The sequence below is a fragment of the Boleophthalmus pectinirostris genome, unplaced genomic scaffold, assembly GCF_026225935.1.
Source record: "Boleophthalmus pectinirostris isolate CB_2022bp ecotype Guang Dong unplaced genomic scaffold, ASM2622593v1 HiC_scaffold_8, whole genome shotgun sequence".
Taxonomy (NCBI): Eukaryota; Metazoa; Chordata; class Actinopteri; order Gobiiformes; family Gobiidae; genus Boleophthalmus; species Boleophthalmus pectinirostris.
The window spans coordinates 16,254,847-16,273,240 of NW_026571515.1; the positions used below are offsets into that span (position 1 = coordinate 16,254,847).

An 18,394-nucleotide genomic window follows, 5' to 3' on the forward strand; every position below is an offset into this window, starting at 1 on the left:
AATTGTTGTTTATTTTTTTTTTGTTATAATTTTGTAAAACCATTAACATAATTGAAAATGTGTGTTTCACTTTGGCTTCAGTTGCCTCCATCCAAAATTTTCAACATTCTGATGACAAAAGATTTTAAAGGGTCTTACTACACATTTTTTTAACGTAAAGGCGACATTTTTATATCACATTTTTTAAAGAAAACTATAGATAAAAGCCCTGCCCTGGTCCTCTGGTTTTGCATTGTGCTGTAGAAATGATTTTACCTTTAGCTCTCAGAACACTCAGCTCCCTGCACGACAGACTTGTATGGAGTTATTATTAGCCACTGTTTCATCAAGGTTTATCTGAAAAAAAAACTAATCGTCATGGAAACAGTAATGTTAAACATCTGTCCGTTTACAGTAAATCCGGCATCGTTATGGAAACGGTAACCGGGGACGTCGGGATGGATAAACGTTCCAGGGATAGAACAGACACGGTTCGATCTCTGTGGGCCACGTCTCCCCGTCACCATGGAAACCGCATCACAATGAGCTCAGCATCAGCACCGACCCGCATCCAGCATCACTAACACAGCAGCTGGGAAAGACCTGTGTTGGTCATGGTTCAGACCTGGTTTAGTTCTGGCTTAGTCTGGTTTAAGGTTAGTTTGGTTAAGTCATTTTTTTTCTATTATCAACTATCATTATGAATATGTTATTTTTGTCTTTAATCCCATTTTGATCATGTTTTATTTAAGCCCATTTTTCATTGCATTGTGTAACTTTTCAAATACCATTCTCCATGTAGAAAATGTCTGGAATGTTTCACAGTGGCATTAAACCTTTCTATCTTCACGGAGACCAAACCAGACCAAGCCACAGGCCAGAGCACAGTCAGAATGAGGTGTCCCACATCAATGACGATACTGTTTGGGGCCAGCAGAACCGTCACTGATTCACTCAAAAATTATGCTCGCCCCACAGTCACCAACCTCGGCGTCACCTTAGACACTGATTTTAAATTTGACAAACAGATCAATGGTGTTTTAAAATCAAGTTTTTATCATTTGCGGCTTTTATCTAAAGTCAAACCTTTTTTTTATCTTTTAAACTTTTTGAACAAGTCGTGCATGCTTTTATTTCATCACGCCTGGACGACTGTAACGCACTTTATTCCGGCATCTCACAAAATGCACTTTACCGACTATAGTGAGTCCAAAACACTGCAGCGCGACTTTTAATGGGAACAAAAAGGAGAGAGCACATTACCCCAATCCTCGTGTCTTTGCACTGGCTTCCTGTTAATTTTAGAATTGATTTTAAGATTTTATTGTTTGTTTTTAAAGCTTTGAACAGACTGGCCCCACAGTACATCTCAGATATTATCCAAATTTAGACCCTCAAAAGTGCTCTGAGGTCCGAGGGCCTGCTCCAGCTCTTCGTCCCTAAAATGAGACTTAAAACCAGGGGGGACAGGACCTTCTCTGTGGTCCGAACAGCCCCCACAGTGGAGAGCTTTAAGTCTCGTCTTAAAAACCACTTTTATTCTCTGGCTCTCTGTGAGTTGTGCCTCTGTGTCTTTTATTTATTTAAATTTTTTTAATGCATTTTATTGGTTTTATTTATTTACTTATTGCTATTCTATGATTTTGCTCTTTTTTTATTTTACTGGTTTTATTATTTTAAGTCTAGTATGATTAAATCTGAGCGTTTATTTTATCAATTTATTACTATTGTTATAATGCATTTGTGCAGCACTTTGGAAACTGTTTGTGAAATGTGCTTATAGAAATAAAGTGGATTGGATTGGATTGAGAAAGCCTGTTTTTCTAGTTATTTTTGAGCTATAAAACCACCTGTAATTGAATAAATGTAAAGTAGAGCTGTGACATATCCATAGAAACAAGCAGGTCACAGATCCCCAACCAAAAAGTTACATAGTGCACCTTTAACCTCACATGAGTCTTAAATTGGAACAAAACTAAAGTGTATCAGCTCCTTGGATAACCTCATCCAGCTGTGATTTTTGCATTTGCATGGGAGTGACTCATGGTGAAGAACTGAGCCATCTCTGAGGGAAGACTCCTGGAACCATCCTCCATTTTCCACTAAATCTGCACTTTCAGCTCCAGATCTGAACGAGGAAAACTCCTGCCACAGATCAGATACACGGAGCCAACAGAACCCAAGCTCAAATCAACACTTTAAACACTGCTAATGTGGAAGGGAGATTTTTACAGACTGTATTTGCCTTGGTTCAGTTACAGTATTATGGTGATGCTGTTCATGAGCCAGTATTCCAGTATTTGATATATTTTTTAAAAGAGCCCATAGTTTCTGATCTATGTAATATTGTTTCCTCATCACAAACATATCTGGAGTTGTGCTTTGTTTCATTCACAGACAGAAACCATGTGATATCATGTGGTAATACAGGAAGTGCTCCGGTGAGTTTTTTAGACTCCATACACCTTCACGAGAATCATTTGGATGATTTCAGACCTGGAACTGTCAATTTTTACTCAACTAAAGGTAAAAAAGTAGTTGTTGACTTGAAAACTTCAGGACATCTCAAAGCAGAACAGAGCATTTTGAGCTTTGGAGTAGAGCTCTGCAAAACAGAGACACATTTTGAAAGCTCACTGCGGCCGGGAACGGGCGGGTGGGATGATAAACTGCAGTCCTGCAAACTAAACTAAATATGAGTATAAAGCAAAATATACAAATGATTAATGTTTGCCTATCATGCATAATTTGTGCTGGATATTTTATTTGTCATTAGTAAAAAACATTTTAAGCAGCCTAAACTTGCAGATGTGGTCTATTCTTGCGCACATTTTAGACAATTCATTTCCGCTTCTCTGTGTTTGACAGAGGTTAAGAAAGTGAACGGGGTCTTGTGGGATTTGCAGGTGGGAGTGGGAATGAAAATTACAATTCTTTGTGGGCGGGAGTGGAACTGAAAATTCCCGCACAAACATCTACTTTGAAGATATGAATAAGATAAATAAAGGATTACTCAAATATGTGTGAATGAAACAAAACACAACTCCAGGTATGTCTTTGAGGAGGTAACAACATTATAAAGTGGCTTGGGCTACGTTTATATGATAACGGTCTGGACAGAAGATGCAAAAGTGGCATCGCGTCTGCACTTTTTATTCCATTTAGACGAGCAGGAGGAAATCTGTGTGCATACGGTGACGCAAAAGTGTGTGGAATTCGATTGGGTATGCATGCCAGGTTTCTGTGTACGAGGCGTGAGCAGTTCTGACCAGAGTTTTGCATCTTGGGCAGTGTAGACGGAAACGCTACGGCGGAGCGTATTCAACTTTTCCACTCTGGAGGGTGGTTTCAGATTTTTGCGTTTTTAAGACCCAAAAAACGTTGTCACCGTCTAAACAAAAGGCACCCACAAGTGTTCTCGTGTAAACAGGCCCTTAGAGCTCAATTCTGTGTAATACAGAACCTTTAAAGATCAAACAAACATTTTTTTTTTTTACAATATTATAACCTTGTTCCCTTATCAAAAACATGCCTGAAGTGTTTTTAGATGTCATTCATGCATGTTTGAGTAATTTTTCCTGGGCCATATTCGAACCCTTCTTATGGTTAGCTGTAAGATTATGTACAACGCTCTGCCCACACAACACAACGATTCTCCATAAATATATAAAAATATAATAAACTGTACACTACAACTTCACAAACCTGGTAGTTTCATTACAGAGACGCAGTGAATTCAGTGAATGTAGCATTTTCAAAACAATAAAAAGTGATCTAAATGTAAGTAAAACATACAAGTGAAATAGCCCCTCTTTAAAGAAATATCCAAATGAAATTTCCAGGGCTTTGAACCTTTACCAACATTTTCCAGACGCCATCTCAGTTTGACACACAACTAGAACAGTAACTAAACACACCTGCTCTACCATATTTACCCAGAGTTTCATAATAAACTCTTCTCAACAATAATAAATCAGGATTAATTTAAAAGATGGAGCAATTATTCACATTTTGGCTGCTGAGCTCAGGTTCGTCCAGTCTGCTAGAGTCAGTGAGATAAAACAGAGCTCATTGGAATTTATGTTAAGTGTACGAGAAATAAACAGAAGAAGAGGACTCAAGATACGAGTGTCTAAAGCAGGTCTAAAGCAGGTCTAAAAGCAGGTCTAAAGCAGGTCTAAAGCAGGTCTAAAAGCAGGTCTAAAGCAGGTCTAAAGCAGGTCTAAAGCAGGTCTAAAGCAGGTCTAAAAGCAGGTCTAAAGCAGGTCTAAAGCAGGTCTAAAAGCAGGTCTAAAGCAGGTCTAAAGCAGGTCTAAAGCAGGTCTAAAGCAGGTCTAAAAGCAGGTCTAAAAGCAGGTCTAAAGCAAGTCTAAAAGCGGGTCTAAAACCAGGTTTAAAACCAGGTATTAAAACAATTCCTAAACTAGGTCCTAAACTAGGTCCTAAACCAGGTCCTAAACCGGGTCTATATCAGGTCTAAGCCAGGTTCAAACCAGACTCAAACCAAGTCTAAACCAGGTCTAAACCAGGTCTAAACCAGGTCTAAACCAGGTCTAAACCAGGTCTATACTAGGTCTAAATCAGGCCTAAGACCAGATCCAAGCCAAACCAGGTCCAAACCAGGTCCAAACCAGGCCTAAGCCAGATCCAAACCAGGTTTAAATAAGGCCTATACTAGATCCAAACCAGGACTAAATGAGGTCTAAACCAGGTCTAAAGGGGCTATGGAGTGAAACAAATTGTATTAAATTGGAATGCTATCAAAAATTAAACAAGGCCCAAACTGAGAAAATGTATTTTTATTTAATTAATAAAATATAAAAACAATCAACAAGAATGAATGAAAAGAATCAGAAAGATGAGCTGCGTATCTAATGTCATATATTCACATTTCGATAAAGAAAATAAATCATCTCTTAGGTTACAAGGTTACTAACGTTTTAATCAAATTATCCTGGAGGCTAGATATCGGTGCATTTGTCTAATCCAGTCTGCGCTGTCGCTGGGTGTGTCCTGCTGAGACGAGAGACTACAGGGAGCAGTGAGGGTCAAACTTTATGGATTTGACTCCGGTCATAAACAGATGAAGTCATTTCCCCAGGGAGCTCTGTCATCCTCTCTCTCCCAGCCCACACCGAGACTGCAGCTCAGATAGCAACGAGTCTACACTGAATCCTCTGCTCCATCTGACCCTCCTCCTCTGACCCTCTGACTCCATCTGACCCTCCTCCTCTGACTCCATCTGACCCTCCTCTGCTCCATCTCTCTGCTCCATCTGACCCTCCTCCTCTGCTCCATCTGACCCACCTCCTCTCTGCCTCCATCCTCGTCTGCTCCATCTGACCCTCCTCCTCTGCTCCATCTGACCCTCACCCCTCCTCTGCTCCATCTGACCTCCTCTCTCCATCTGACCCTCTCCTCCTCTGCTCCATCTGACCCTCCTCTCCTCCTCTGCTCCATCTGACCCTCCTCCTCTGACCCTCCTCCTCTCTGCTCCATCTGACCCTCCTCTGACCTCTGCTCCATCTGACCCTCCTCTGACTCCATCTGACCCTCCTCCTCTCTGCTCCATCTGACCCACCTCCTCTGCTCCATCTGACCCACCTCCTCTGCTCCATCTGACCCACCTCTGCTCCTCTGACCCACCTCCTCTGACCCTCTCCTCTGACCTCCTCCTCTGACCTCCTCCTCTGACCCTCCTCCTCTGCTCCATCTGACCTCCTCCTCTGACCCTCTCTCCTCTGACCTCCTCTCCTCTGACCCCCTCCTCTGACCCTCCTCCTCTGCTCCATCTGACCTCCTCCTCCTCCTCTGCTCCATCTGACCTCCTCCTCTGCTCCATCTGACCTCTCCTCTGACCTCCTCCTCTGCTCCATCTGACCTCCTCCTCTGGACCTCCTCCTCTGATCTGACCTCCTCCTCTGACCCTCCATCTGACCTCCTCCTCTGCTCCATCTGACCTCCTCCTCTGCTCCATCTGACCCTCCTCCTCTGACTCCATCTGACCTCCTCCTCCTCTGCTCCATCTGACCTCCTCCTCTGCTCCATCTGACCCTCCTCCTCTGCTCCATCTGACCTCCTCCTCTCCTCCTCTGCTCCATCTGACCTCCTCCTCCTCCTGCTCCATCTGACCCTCCTCCTCTGACTCCTCCTCCTCTGACCTCCTCCTCTGCTCCATCTGACCCTCCTCCTCTGACCCTCCATCTGACCTCCTCCTCTGACTCCTCCTCTGACCTCCTCTCTGACCTCCTCCTCCTGACTCCTCCATCTGACCTCCTCCTCTGACTCCTCCTCTGACCTCCTCCTCTGACCCTCAAGGTGTACCAGAGCATTTTGACCTCTGGAGATGCAGACAGACTAATAATAAAGCGTTACACAAACATGCGTGAATGAAACCAAAACAACTCCAGGTCTATTTTTGAGGAGGCAACAACATTATAACAAGGTTTAAATCTCACAAGAGTTAATTGGACGTAATAAAAGACCATGATATAATACTGTGTTTTGAGTACACACTGTATCGGCCAGCATCAAAGGAGCAAATGTTTATCTCTCAAACTGCCTCCAGCTGTTGTCCTTGTGCATATTTCTGATCTGATTGGCCCGGAGCTGCGATCTGACAGCTGATTGGATGAGGAGCATGATGTCACCAGGGAAAACAGGAAGTAAATCTCCCCGGGGGCAAACAGGAAGCGGTGCCCCATGGGGAAGGGTGTGAGTGTCAAAAGAACTACATTTGCGGTTTGGAGCCGAGAAGAGACGTGTGGCCAAGAACGCGAACACAACAGCAACAAGAACTGAACCAGGACTCGAACTGAACTAGAACTGAACCATGACTCAAACTAGAACTGAACCAGGACTGAACCAGGACTGAAGCCAAAACAGGTCAGGACAGGACTAGGACCAAAGCCAAGACTAAAATCAGGGCTATTGTGAGAAATAAGTGAAGCCTAAACAAAGATGCATTTCTGTATCCAGTGAGCTTGAATCCATGAATAAAATATCTTTGCGGGATTTAGTAGTCGCCCAATTTCCTGCTCAAAAATGCCTTTGAAATGAAATATTAATACAAAAAGTTAGTAAAATATGTGACCAAAATATTGATTATACGATTTTTGAATCCATTTTGTTTCAAACTAAACTTAGACTTGGACAAACTTTATTGATCCACAGGGGAAATTATTTGAACACGATAGCTCACACATCACAATAAATAAATAAATAAATATAATAACAAAGAGCAAAAATATAAATGGTAAAATAATTCTAAATAAGAAGCATAAATAAATAAATACATAACAAGAGACAGGTGTCAAATAAGACATAATTATATAAATTTAAATGTACAAGTTAAAAAAAAATAGAAAAATAAGTAATAAAATATAAACTGTCTAAAACTGGCTTAGATCTAGCTAAAATTATACAGACAAAGGCTGTTTTTTTTTTTTTTAATCCAACAATATTTTTGCTTGGTAAGAGCCTGTTCGGGTTTGATTCAGGGAGGTTTGCAAACTGTAGCAGGTGCATCTCAAATGTGGAATATTCTCTTTAGTATTTAGTGTTTCTTTAGAGTTTAGTGATTCTCTTGTTGATTCTACATTCTGAAATCCGCTCTGTTTCTGCTGTGTGCTTATATATTTTTTTTGTTTTTACTTAGAAGTTGCCGTGTGTGTTTCTCCGATCGGTTTATCAGTCCTGCACATTTGAGGGATTCAGGTCCCGACCAAACGTCTCTATAAACGTACTGGTCAGACAATCATTAATAATTATATTTTCAGGGGCAGTCTTTCTTTATCAAACTGCATTAAAGGTGCATTTTTCTGAAGGGAGGGTCCAACACATGTTACTGCTTTGCCTGGAATGTCCCATGGTATGACTTTAACATTTACCATAAGCATTATTTATTCATCACGTGTGTTTCTGCTGCTCAAAAAGACAATTCCTTCTGTGAATACGGGCGACTCTCCACAAATCTGAATAGTAATGTAGCTGTAAAATGCTTGTCTCCATTGTGATACACAGAGACCCTCCACAAGAAATGTTACGCAGTGCAGCTTTAAAGGTACTGCAGCAGGAAAGACGCTTTGTTCTGGACAATTAATCGAATTTTGATTGCGATTTCGATTTTGTGTGTCAAACGATCTCCAAACTCATATCATCGAGTTGAAACAAGTTTATTTTGGGATATTTTTTATATAAACAAGTATATTTATTTTACTTTTTAAATACAGAGACTGGAGAACAGCTGGATATATAGTTTATTTTGGATGCATTTATGTTTTTCTACGCCTTATTTCATGTTCAAAGTATATTTTATTCATTTTATGTTTTATACATCGCAAAACTGCTCTAACGTTCATATTTGTAACCTATTTTTAATTTTTTTTTATCTACTTTGAAAGTTTTGTGTAAATTATCAATAACAAAGTGGGGTTTTTTTGAGAGAGAAATGCTGAATAAATGCATCATGTAACTAAAAAAATAATCGTCTGAATAATCGTGATTTCAATATTAATCAAAATAATAGTGATAATGATTTTTTCCATAATCGAGCAGCCCTACTCTACAGTTCTCTCTGTACTTCAATGGTAAATAATCTAAGATTTTGTAAAAATAATACACATTTGACAAATACAACAAACTTCCTACAGTTATTTTAGTTTGTACATCTGTCTGGTTTGGTTCAAAAGTTGAAACCTATATCCAAATCTATGCAAATCGTCATTCTCCATAGAGACATTTGTGAATATTTCTAATAAAGCGGTGACAGGTGGGTAATGATAATTCTAATTGTATCAAACGCAGATGAAGAAGCAGCAGGTGCCATAATAAACAGCGTTATTACAGATGATAAAACCCGAGCGTTCTGATTGGCCCACAGCCCGCTGCCTTCGTCAAGTCACAAAGAGTTTAACGACTTCAGGAAATGACGGACAATCAGCTCCTTTCTTCATCGAATCGGAGGAAGAGTGCGCCACAGCTGCAAAAGAATGGCTCCAGAGAAAACGCATTCAGAATATCGGTGACAGAGGGAGAGCAGAGAGGAGACGGAGAGAAAGAAAGAGGAGTGGAGAATATTTCATGAAATTAATGAGTTTGAAGGGGACACCTGTTGCATTGATTGTTTAATATGCACAGTTTTAGACGGAGGAAGCTGACTGGCTCCCTCAAGTGTCAACACAGCTGTCAATCACACATTTATGAGGCACAATAGAGATGGATGTTACGCACAGACTGTATAAAGGAGTGGGCTGAGGGAGCGTGACGTCACCTGCAGCGTTCGGCTCCAGTCAAACGAAGCTCACGAGGCTAGCAGTTATTGGAATGAATTTAGAGCCAGGTCCGTATTAAGGACAAAACAGTGAAATAAAAACACCAGGATCATATAGAGCGGGTTAATATGAACATTTTTAGACCAAAATGCAGAGGTTCACTGTAGCAGTTAGAGAGAGGGGTGATGATTTTTCAACGTAATGTCAATGGGAGCCAGAATCGATGGAGCTACCCTATGATGATAAGTCATAAAACATCTGTTGCCATGGAAATCTGCCATATTTTTTCGTATAGTGCAAAACAGAGCAGCTCCTGAGCACAACTATCTCTTGCATAGAACTATAATAAAATCTGAACCCAAGATGGCGTCGTATTGTTTTCAGTGGCCTGTGCTCAATGTCGCCATTATTTTCTCTTCTGCATTTACTTCCTCAATATGAGCGAGCGCATCCTACCTGTGTAAAGTCTATAACATGCACGGTGTGGAGCGTTTGGACCAATCAGGGCGAGAGATACTAGAGTGGTGTGAGCACGGGCTCAGAAAGGGGTTAGGCTAAGTTATATGAAGCTAAATTTTAGGCGCTTTGAGGGTTTAAAAAGTTTATGTTGTGAAAATAGAACAGAATCCCTACAAAATCCAACCTTTATGAAAGTTGTCGGTGCCCTGTCAGCTGAACACGGGCAGTTTGAATTCCCACCCAAAATTCTGATTGCGCTCTATGGGAGAATTATTTCTGTGCAAAAGCTCCCAGGAACTGCAGTACCTGGAGCGACCACTAGTCTGTTCTGAGCCGGCACAGAGGGGGGAAGTAGCTTCTGACCTCGCAGCATTAGGATTCGTTCGCTTGACTGTAGGCGGGTACTTTTTTATTTAACCAATCACTGCTATTTGGTCGTGATGTATGTAATGCACCGCTAATAGGGCAAACTGGTATATTAAGATTTTCCCAAATCCTGTCGGAAGAAGGGCAATGACGTCTTTCTCGTTGATAAAATTCACCAAACATTCTCTTTGTTACGGCTTTAAATCCTCGATCTCAGGAATTGTTGCCAACACAGATTATATGGCTTCGTCTGCATCCATCTCAACCGCTTTGTTTACTGTTGTGCTGTACCACAAAAGGGACCCAGACAGGTGCGTGTGTTTGACGTCATGGCTTCACAGCTCTTTACTGATTGGTCAGTGAGCGGTCTACAACCTCCGGGGTTCCTGCAAACCATAACCTAGTCGCTGGAGAGAAATTAAATTGAGCGGAGGCACTAGGTGGCACCAGCCTGGTCTTATCCAGTTTTTATTATAGACCCATGATCTCTTGTCAGGTAAAGTTACATGTGTAATTGGTCAAAATGGACATTAATTTGTTCTGATTAATCGCATAGTTTAAGGTGTTAATGTTGACAGCCCTACTTTTCTTATATTATTTAGACAGAATTTATTGCTTCATTTTAAAAATGTTAAAAAATCCAAGCCCTTAATTGGTCAGAAGTTGGTGTTACAGTGTTTGGTATTTAAATGTTAAACAAGGATGTAGCTGCTTTGGTTTCATTAAGTGTAACAGAAGTAAAAAATAGCCGCTAACTACACAGTAAGTCAAACGTTTACGTAAAAATAACTTCAGGTCCATTAAGAGCTACTCAAGTCCAAAAGCAGGAGATGTTTGTGCCACATTCCTGTCAGATTGGGTTAGTCTGTGTTAGTTTCTGTCTTCCGTCATAAGTAGAAGCTGCATCTCCTGATTTAACTGTAAATCTAATGTATTCAAACTCACATGAGACTGGGGCTGAACAACTGCACAGGCTACTACAGGAAAAACAACAACTCAGAATTCCAAACATAATCTTGATTTTCCACTATCTGGCAATGCTTTGTTGAAGATGAAAACATGCATGATCTGATCTAAACTGGTATGCATATAAATAACCATACAACAATACAATCAGAGCGTAGAACACAGTGATTTTGTTTTGCTTTGATGGGCAAAGTGACAATGAAAGGGCCTACATCATACAAAATTGTGTTATTTCATTTTTTATTATTTGTACTGAAGCTCTTTAGGCATCTGGCTGGCCCAAATAAAATATTGTCCGTAAAAGATAAGGATGGTAGAGGGTAAATATGGGCTGATCCATCTCTACTGTAAACAAATCAGTCTCCCTATAGTCCCAGCTCTCTATTATCCTCTTACCTTCTTTAACTGTCCGGTCCTGGTGCCCACAAACACCACCGTGTCGTCTCCGTAGGTGTACCCGGCCACAGCGCCCATGCCCTGGGTGCGGTCCTCGTACAGTGGATGCCCCTCGATCACACGCAGCCCCCCCAGAGGCTGGTTCAGCACCAGGCCACAGAAGTCATCTCCAATCTGCTTTGGCTGAAAAACACACAACAAGGAACACCAAGTAAATATTGGGGTGAAAAATGATAAACATTAGAGGCTGACAGATATGTTTTTGTTCATGGCTGATGCCGATGGTTTAGAATCCAGAGAGACCCATCGCCAATTTTCGTCAAATGATGCAATTCTAACTTACTCACCTCCAGTCCCTTTTTATCACAAACCTTCAAGAGGCTACGCAGTCACATTTTGAGCAGTTGTCCATTTGCAATAAAGTGTTCAAATAAAGCTTTGTGTGTGCTCTTTAGGCAGCAGGTTGATCCAAACAAAAAAATCACACTGCCCTGGAGATTTAAGGTTGATAACAGATTCATATCGGCCCAATATATTCGTGGGATCTATGCACAGATACGATACTAGTATTGATGCCGATATTGAACATTTTGGTGGTTTAGGTACCATCTTCCAAAATATTGGCTCAGAAGTATCCCATTTTGGTCTAAAAATAGGTGTAAATAGATGATTTATTGGACAATGTTGGTCCAAAACACCTCATATTATTAAACTTATATTTTTATAAGCAGGTTCTGTAGTTTAAAAAATACATTTGGATCATTTGGATTTATTTTACCTGTGTTCTAAAGAAATTAGGGCTGGGTATCATTAAGAAGTTACCGATACAATACAAATCTCGATACAAAGGCCACGATACAATACATAACTCGATACAGTGCACTTTCAATTTGATATAATATATTTCAAATCGATTCAACATGGTTCAATAAAAATAAAGACTAAATCACGGCTGTAATGCTAAAAGTCTTTGTTAAATCACTTCTTGTGCAAAGTTAAAATGAAACACAAACATTTTACTCATCAAAACAGTGAAAATGTCAAATGTGTCGCATGAGTTTCCTTCCTCTAAACAAGCAACAAAACTGTAGCGCTGTAACAAAATAATTTAGTAAAATATACCTTAAAAAATATTCCTGGCGATATATCGATACAGCAGCCCACGATATCGATACGGTATCATCACATTGAACGATACGATATATTGATATTTCGATATTTTTACACACCCCTAAAAGAAATACATGCTATTTTCAGTCTCTGCCCTAGTTTTGGTTGATATTGGGTAAACTGAAAAAGCACAATCACTCATCTCTAAAAAAAATATTTATGTTTTTGTACAGACAAGATTATTGTCATGGCCATATCAAAAATCACAATGCCAAATATGACTTGAAGAAAACAAAAGATGTCTGAAGAAAAAAATAAGAAGTGCTTTAGATGCTTTGTCGTGGCGTAGGGCACCAGAAAATGACTAACTGATGGCAAAATGTTAAATGATTTAGCAGTGAACATTTGTGAAAGAAATTGCATGGTCATTCTGTTATTGCAGTCCATTCACTACAACTCCCACAATCCTCGGCTGTTTGGATAACGCAGAGTTTCCACATTTTTCCCCAACCAAAACGAGCTAAAGTTACAGATAAAATTTAGGGTAGAGGAAAACAAAGATGTGGCTCTGAAGGATAGCGGTGCTTTCTGTGGCTCTGCTGAGGGCAAAATACAGGCTGGTATTACATTAAATATAACTGTGGTGAACTGAACCAGAAATTTCTAGTTTTGACATTTAGTTTTTATTATAGTTTTTGAGTTTGAGCAGTGTGTTTAACTTAAAGGGCCCGTAATTTCACTATTTTCTGATCTCTGTTATAATGTCGTATCCTCATCACAAACCTGTTTCATTCACAGTTCTTCACACTGATAATACAGGAAGTGCTCCACAGTGTTTTTAAACTACATACAACTTCACTTGAATCATTTGGATAATTTCAGCCCTCGAATTATAAATCGCTGCTGAAAAAAAAGGCAAAACGTAGCTGTTAACTGGAAAACTACAACTACACAGAGCATTTTGAGCTTTGACGATGCAGACAAATCAAAAATAAAGGTTTACTCAAACGTGTGAATGAAACAAAACACAACTCCAGGTGTGTTTTTGAGGCGGCAACAGCATTATAGCGTATCTTAAAGCTCACAAGGGTCAATTTTGCGTAATATAGAACCTTTAAATCATTTCACATTCACAATTAAATCATGAAAAATAAATGCTGCAGTGGCTCGTTCTGTAGATTTCTGCTGGAGTTGGCAACAAGCGTTAATTTTATGACAACAGAAGCTGCAGAGTCAGCGCCTGGGCTTACTCGAGCTCCAGTCTGTTTCTGTCTGGTATAATTTGAGCTGTTTTGTGTGCGATTTGGGTTAGTTTAATGACAGAGTACAGCAGATACAACTCCGGTAGGTGTTGATTAGCTGTAGGCAAAAAGGTAAAAAGAAAGACATTTAAAAAGTAATTAACATTTTCTTAGAACCTTGGTTGCCATTTTGGTTTGATTGCTACAGTGAAATATTGAGATAAACGACAATATTTAAACTACTTAATGCCACTGACTCAATAACAATAACATTGAGTCGTAAGATAATCCCAGTAAACCAGTTTTCAAATAGAGACTTTTATTATAAGGCCTGAGAAGCAACAAATTAATATCAGAATGAACCAATAATTATCTATAGAAGTTATATATTGTACACAGTTTATCTTATTTTGATAATAGCAATTGTTATCTGGCGCAGTGTTTCCCAAACTTTTTTTCCTGGGGACCCATAATTTAAAAGTCACAAACCTTCACGACCCAAGTCAATAGACATTATTCATAAATCACAAAATAAAGTTGGATTTGACCATTATTATGAGGATATTTTATTGTTGACTGAGTGATTGTGTCTCTCTGAACAGTTAGTATTACTCAAGTTTTAAACAATGAAAAACAGGAACAATAAAAAGGATCCATAAGTCGCTAATTTGGACATTAAATGTGGCCCATTTCTTTTTCTTTTCAACATTCAATTGAACCAGCAACATTTGGAATGAAATGGTCAATAAAATAATTACAAAACGATTACAAATTATAGAAAACATGTCTAAACATTTCAACATTTCTAATGAGATAAGTGGGCCTGTCTGTGTTTTTGTAGCGCGTTCCAGTCCGGGGTGCAGGAGGAGCAGCATTCAGTCTGGTTCTGTGCTTTGTCTTAATTTTTATGAGCACAGAAAATCTCATGTATCAGATCTGTATATTTTCAGACCTACATGCAGATCATGACAAGGCGAATCCCCAAAAAAATCTCTTGCGACCCAGTCTTTTGGAAACAATGATCTGGAGTATACAGATTCCAAAATAGATAAACAACTTTTTTAATAAGGTTAAATCTAAATGTCTAAAAATAATAAATTGCATTCTGATTTTCAACAATAATACATTTTATTCATAAAGATAAACCTTCAGTCATTATGTTTCTACCTTTAAAAGTCCTATAAATACATCGACATCTCCCTTTTGTTCAGTAGAGATTGGAAATTCTAGGGCTGAAATAAGACAAATTAATCTAGTGAAAGTGTATTGAGTTTAAAAACACAGTGGAGCACTTTCTGTATTATTACCACATGACATCAGAAGGAGGATCAGGGTGTTTGAGACCAGCCTAAATATGCAGGGTTTCTGTGTGAATGAAACAAAACAACTCCAGGCATGTTTTTGATGAGGAAACAAAATTATAACATAGATCAGAAAACAGCCTAATATGGGCCCTTTAACCTGTTGAAGTTGACGTATTAAAAAATTCTCAGACTGTAATAGAAATAATTGTTTGACTAGTCAAATACAAAAATAATTGTTAGCTGCAGCCCTGAATTGCAGTTTTGTACGAAATGTTCTTTTTAAATAAAGCTGAATTGAATGGCCTCATAATGAGATATTTTTAAATAAAGCTGAATTAAATGGCCTAATAATGTGATTTGTGTCTTTATAACTTTAGAAGTCAGCATTTGTGTCTCAAGTGTTTATCTATTTTAGTCTACTTTCGTCAGTATTGTATTTTTTTTGGTCCGATTTGGTCCTTGTCGGTCTGTTTTGGTCTGTTTTGGTCTGCCCTCAATGGAGTTAGTTTAATGACAGAGTAGAGCACGTGCTGCAGTGGAACCAGTCTGTTATTACTGAGCTCAGGGGGAAAGTCCCTCACACACACACACACACACACACACTCACACACATCGTACACAAACATACACACGCACATACGCCGAGATAGAGACACATACACACATACACACACTCACAGGGGTAGGTCCAAATAGGAGAAACAAACTCAGGCCAAACAGGAGCAGAGAAAAGTGACTGAAAACAGAAGCTGGAGGGACTGCCACGCTCTGCTCAGATCACAGTCCAGACACAACATTATGACATTACCCAGGCTTTTATCTGTCACTTAGGAGCTGTGAAAAATATGACTGCTTTTGTTCAAATTTGGGAAGGTATTCAGTCAGTTGAAAGCACTCGGTTTCCAAAGGACATTTTATCCCTTGGTAGTCATACTTATTATACTGTAAGTGTATTTTTTTCAAGGCTAAAGCGCCAATATTATGCTATTTTCTGATCTATGTTATAATGTTTCCTCATCACAAACAGACCTGGACTTGTGTTTTGTTTCATTTATGTTGAGTGAGTCTGAGGCTACATTTATATGATGACGGTCTGAACAGAAAACGCAAAAGTGGTGTCGTGTTTTCACTTTTTATTCCGTGTTTTGACGAGTGTTTTGGGAGGAAATCAGCGTGCATACGGTGACGCAAAAGTGTGTGGAATTCGATTGGGTATGCCTGTCAGGCGGCTCGGTGGTGATGGTGATGTGACGTAAACGCGTACACAACATGAGCAGATCTGACCTGAGTTTTGCGTCTTGAGCAGTGTAGATGGAAATGCTATGGAGGAGCGTATTCATCTTTTCTACTCTGGAGGGTGGTTTCAGATTTTTGCGTTTTTAAGCCCCAAAAATGCCGTCACCGTCTAAACGAAAGGGACTTCCGATTAAATATTTTGTCGTTTTTACCCACAACGTTCTCGTGTAAACAGACCCTCAAACAGAAAACATTCTCTTCCACATTGCGATGTCAATAATACAGGAAGTGCTTCATGGTGTTTTTAAACTCCACACACCTTTACTAGAATCATTTGTATACCATATTTTCCAGGATATTAGACGCGCTCTTAAGCCTCCAACCCCATCAAAAAACGATGGTGCACCCCGCAATCCAGAGCGTCCTATACACGAATCCACTCAGGTGTCCTAGCACGACTTCAGTAAACTACAAAGCCGCACCACCCACACTCATCACTCCACACGGACGAGGAGTGGAAAGGAGGAACGAAAAAAAAAAGAAAAAGCGAGTGCAATGTGCCACTTCTAGCCACAACTGAACAACTGAGTCACTGCGAACACGCCGACAATCCAGCGGTCCCAGACAGCACCCTCCCTACACGCCACAACTGAACAAAGCCCAGAGTCACCGTGAACGCGCCAAACAAAGTCCCACTGAGCCATTTAAAGGTTGTATGGAGGATTTTTTTTTTTCAAATTGTCAATGATAGCATTATAAAGGTGCAGTAGCCTTGTAATTATGATGACCAAAAAAAAGAGAATAAAAATTCATCAACTCTGGACGTGGTGGGGCTAAACATTTGCCAATAGGTAACGACACTGCCTCGTTATCTGTTAGCTGACAGGCTGTCAATCAATCTCCCTACGTTTCTAGCGTAACTGACTTGCCTGCGCGCCGCCGGTACGTGGTTTACGTACGCCTGTCACGCAGTCCACAGACGCAAGCCGCACAGACGCTGTTTACTCCACCAACGCAACAGTTCTTATCGGCTTTTTTTGACCTATATCTTCCTCGCAGTTCGCACAAAGTTTGTTGCAATGGCAGACAAGAATCCAGGAGCAGTTAGCCGCAAAAGAAAGTCCGTTTTTGAGGTCGCTGAAAGAAGAAGACAAGGGGAAAAGCAGCGAAGCCAAACTGAGGTGATTCTTATAGATTCATTCCAGCGATGGCGCAACTGAAGCAGACGCAGGGTCTAAAGACTGACGCATTGGTCGCCAAATTACTCCTGGACAGGAAACTTCTGCTTATTATGAAAACGTACTTTATTTCCAAGAGCTAGTCAAACGTTTTTCAGGACAGGAAAGCGATATCCTATGTCTGAAAACGTAATTTTCAAGGCAAAGAAAGAGTCCGCTTGCTGCTGCGTGTTGTAGCTAGTTCATTCGCACGGGATCTCTGCGCAACCTTCTCTGCACCCCTTTCCTGTCCCCGCTGCCCGTTCCGCTCTTCCCCTGCTGCTCCTCACTTCTCCGGGCACGGAATCTCCGCGCACCGCTCCCCTCTCCTCTCTCCTCTCCTCTCTCCCTGCTCCGCTCTTCTTCCCGCTCCTCACTTCTCCGTCTTGCCTAACCAACACTGTAGTTAGTTGTTTACAAGTCATGTGCAGCGCACCGGCTGTAAACAAACCTGTTTCTGGCGTAAGGAGGAGGCGGGAGAAGGCGTTTCTACGTAGGGAGCTGTAGGGGAGGGGGGGTGGTTTCACGCATGCGCAACATTTGAAAAAGGACAAACAGTCGCTGGATTTCTCATTCCTTGGAAATTCCTCTATAAAACCTTTAACTGTTGTGTTTCGTTTAAAGTCCAGTGCGGTTTATTTGTGAAAAAAGTTCGAAAATAGACCATTTAATAACAGTGCGCCTTATAATCCAGAGCGCCTAATAGCCCGGAAAATACAGTAATTTCAGCCCTGGAGTTGCCAATATCTACTAAACAAAAGGTTAAAAATAGATGTTAACTTCAAAACTACTACTACATAACATCACAAGGTGGAACAGAGCGTTTTGAGCTTTGGAGATGTAAACAA

The 18,394-nt window shown here is 40.3% G+C and overlaps 1 protein-coding gene across 1 annotated transcript in view; it reads right to left on the reverse strand.

Moving 5' to 3' along the window:
- plxna3 (plexin A3) overlaps positions 1-18,394 on the reverse strand; it is a 134,673-nt gene that overhangs the window by 73,373 nt on the left and 42,906 nt on the right. Inside the window, 1 exon segment of the mRNA XM_055166100.1 lies at positions 11,439-11,621. Coding sequence (XP_055022075.1) covers positions 11,439-11,621 — 183 coding nt within the window.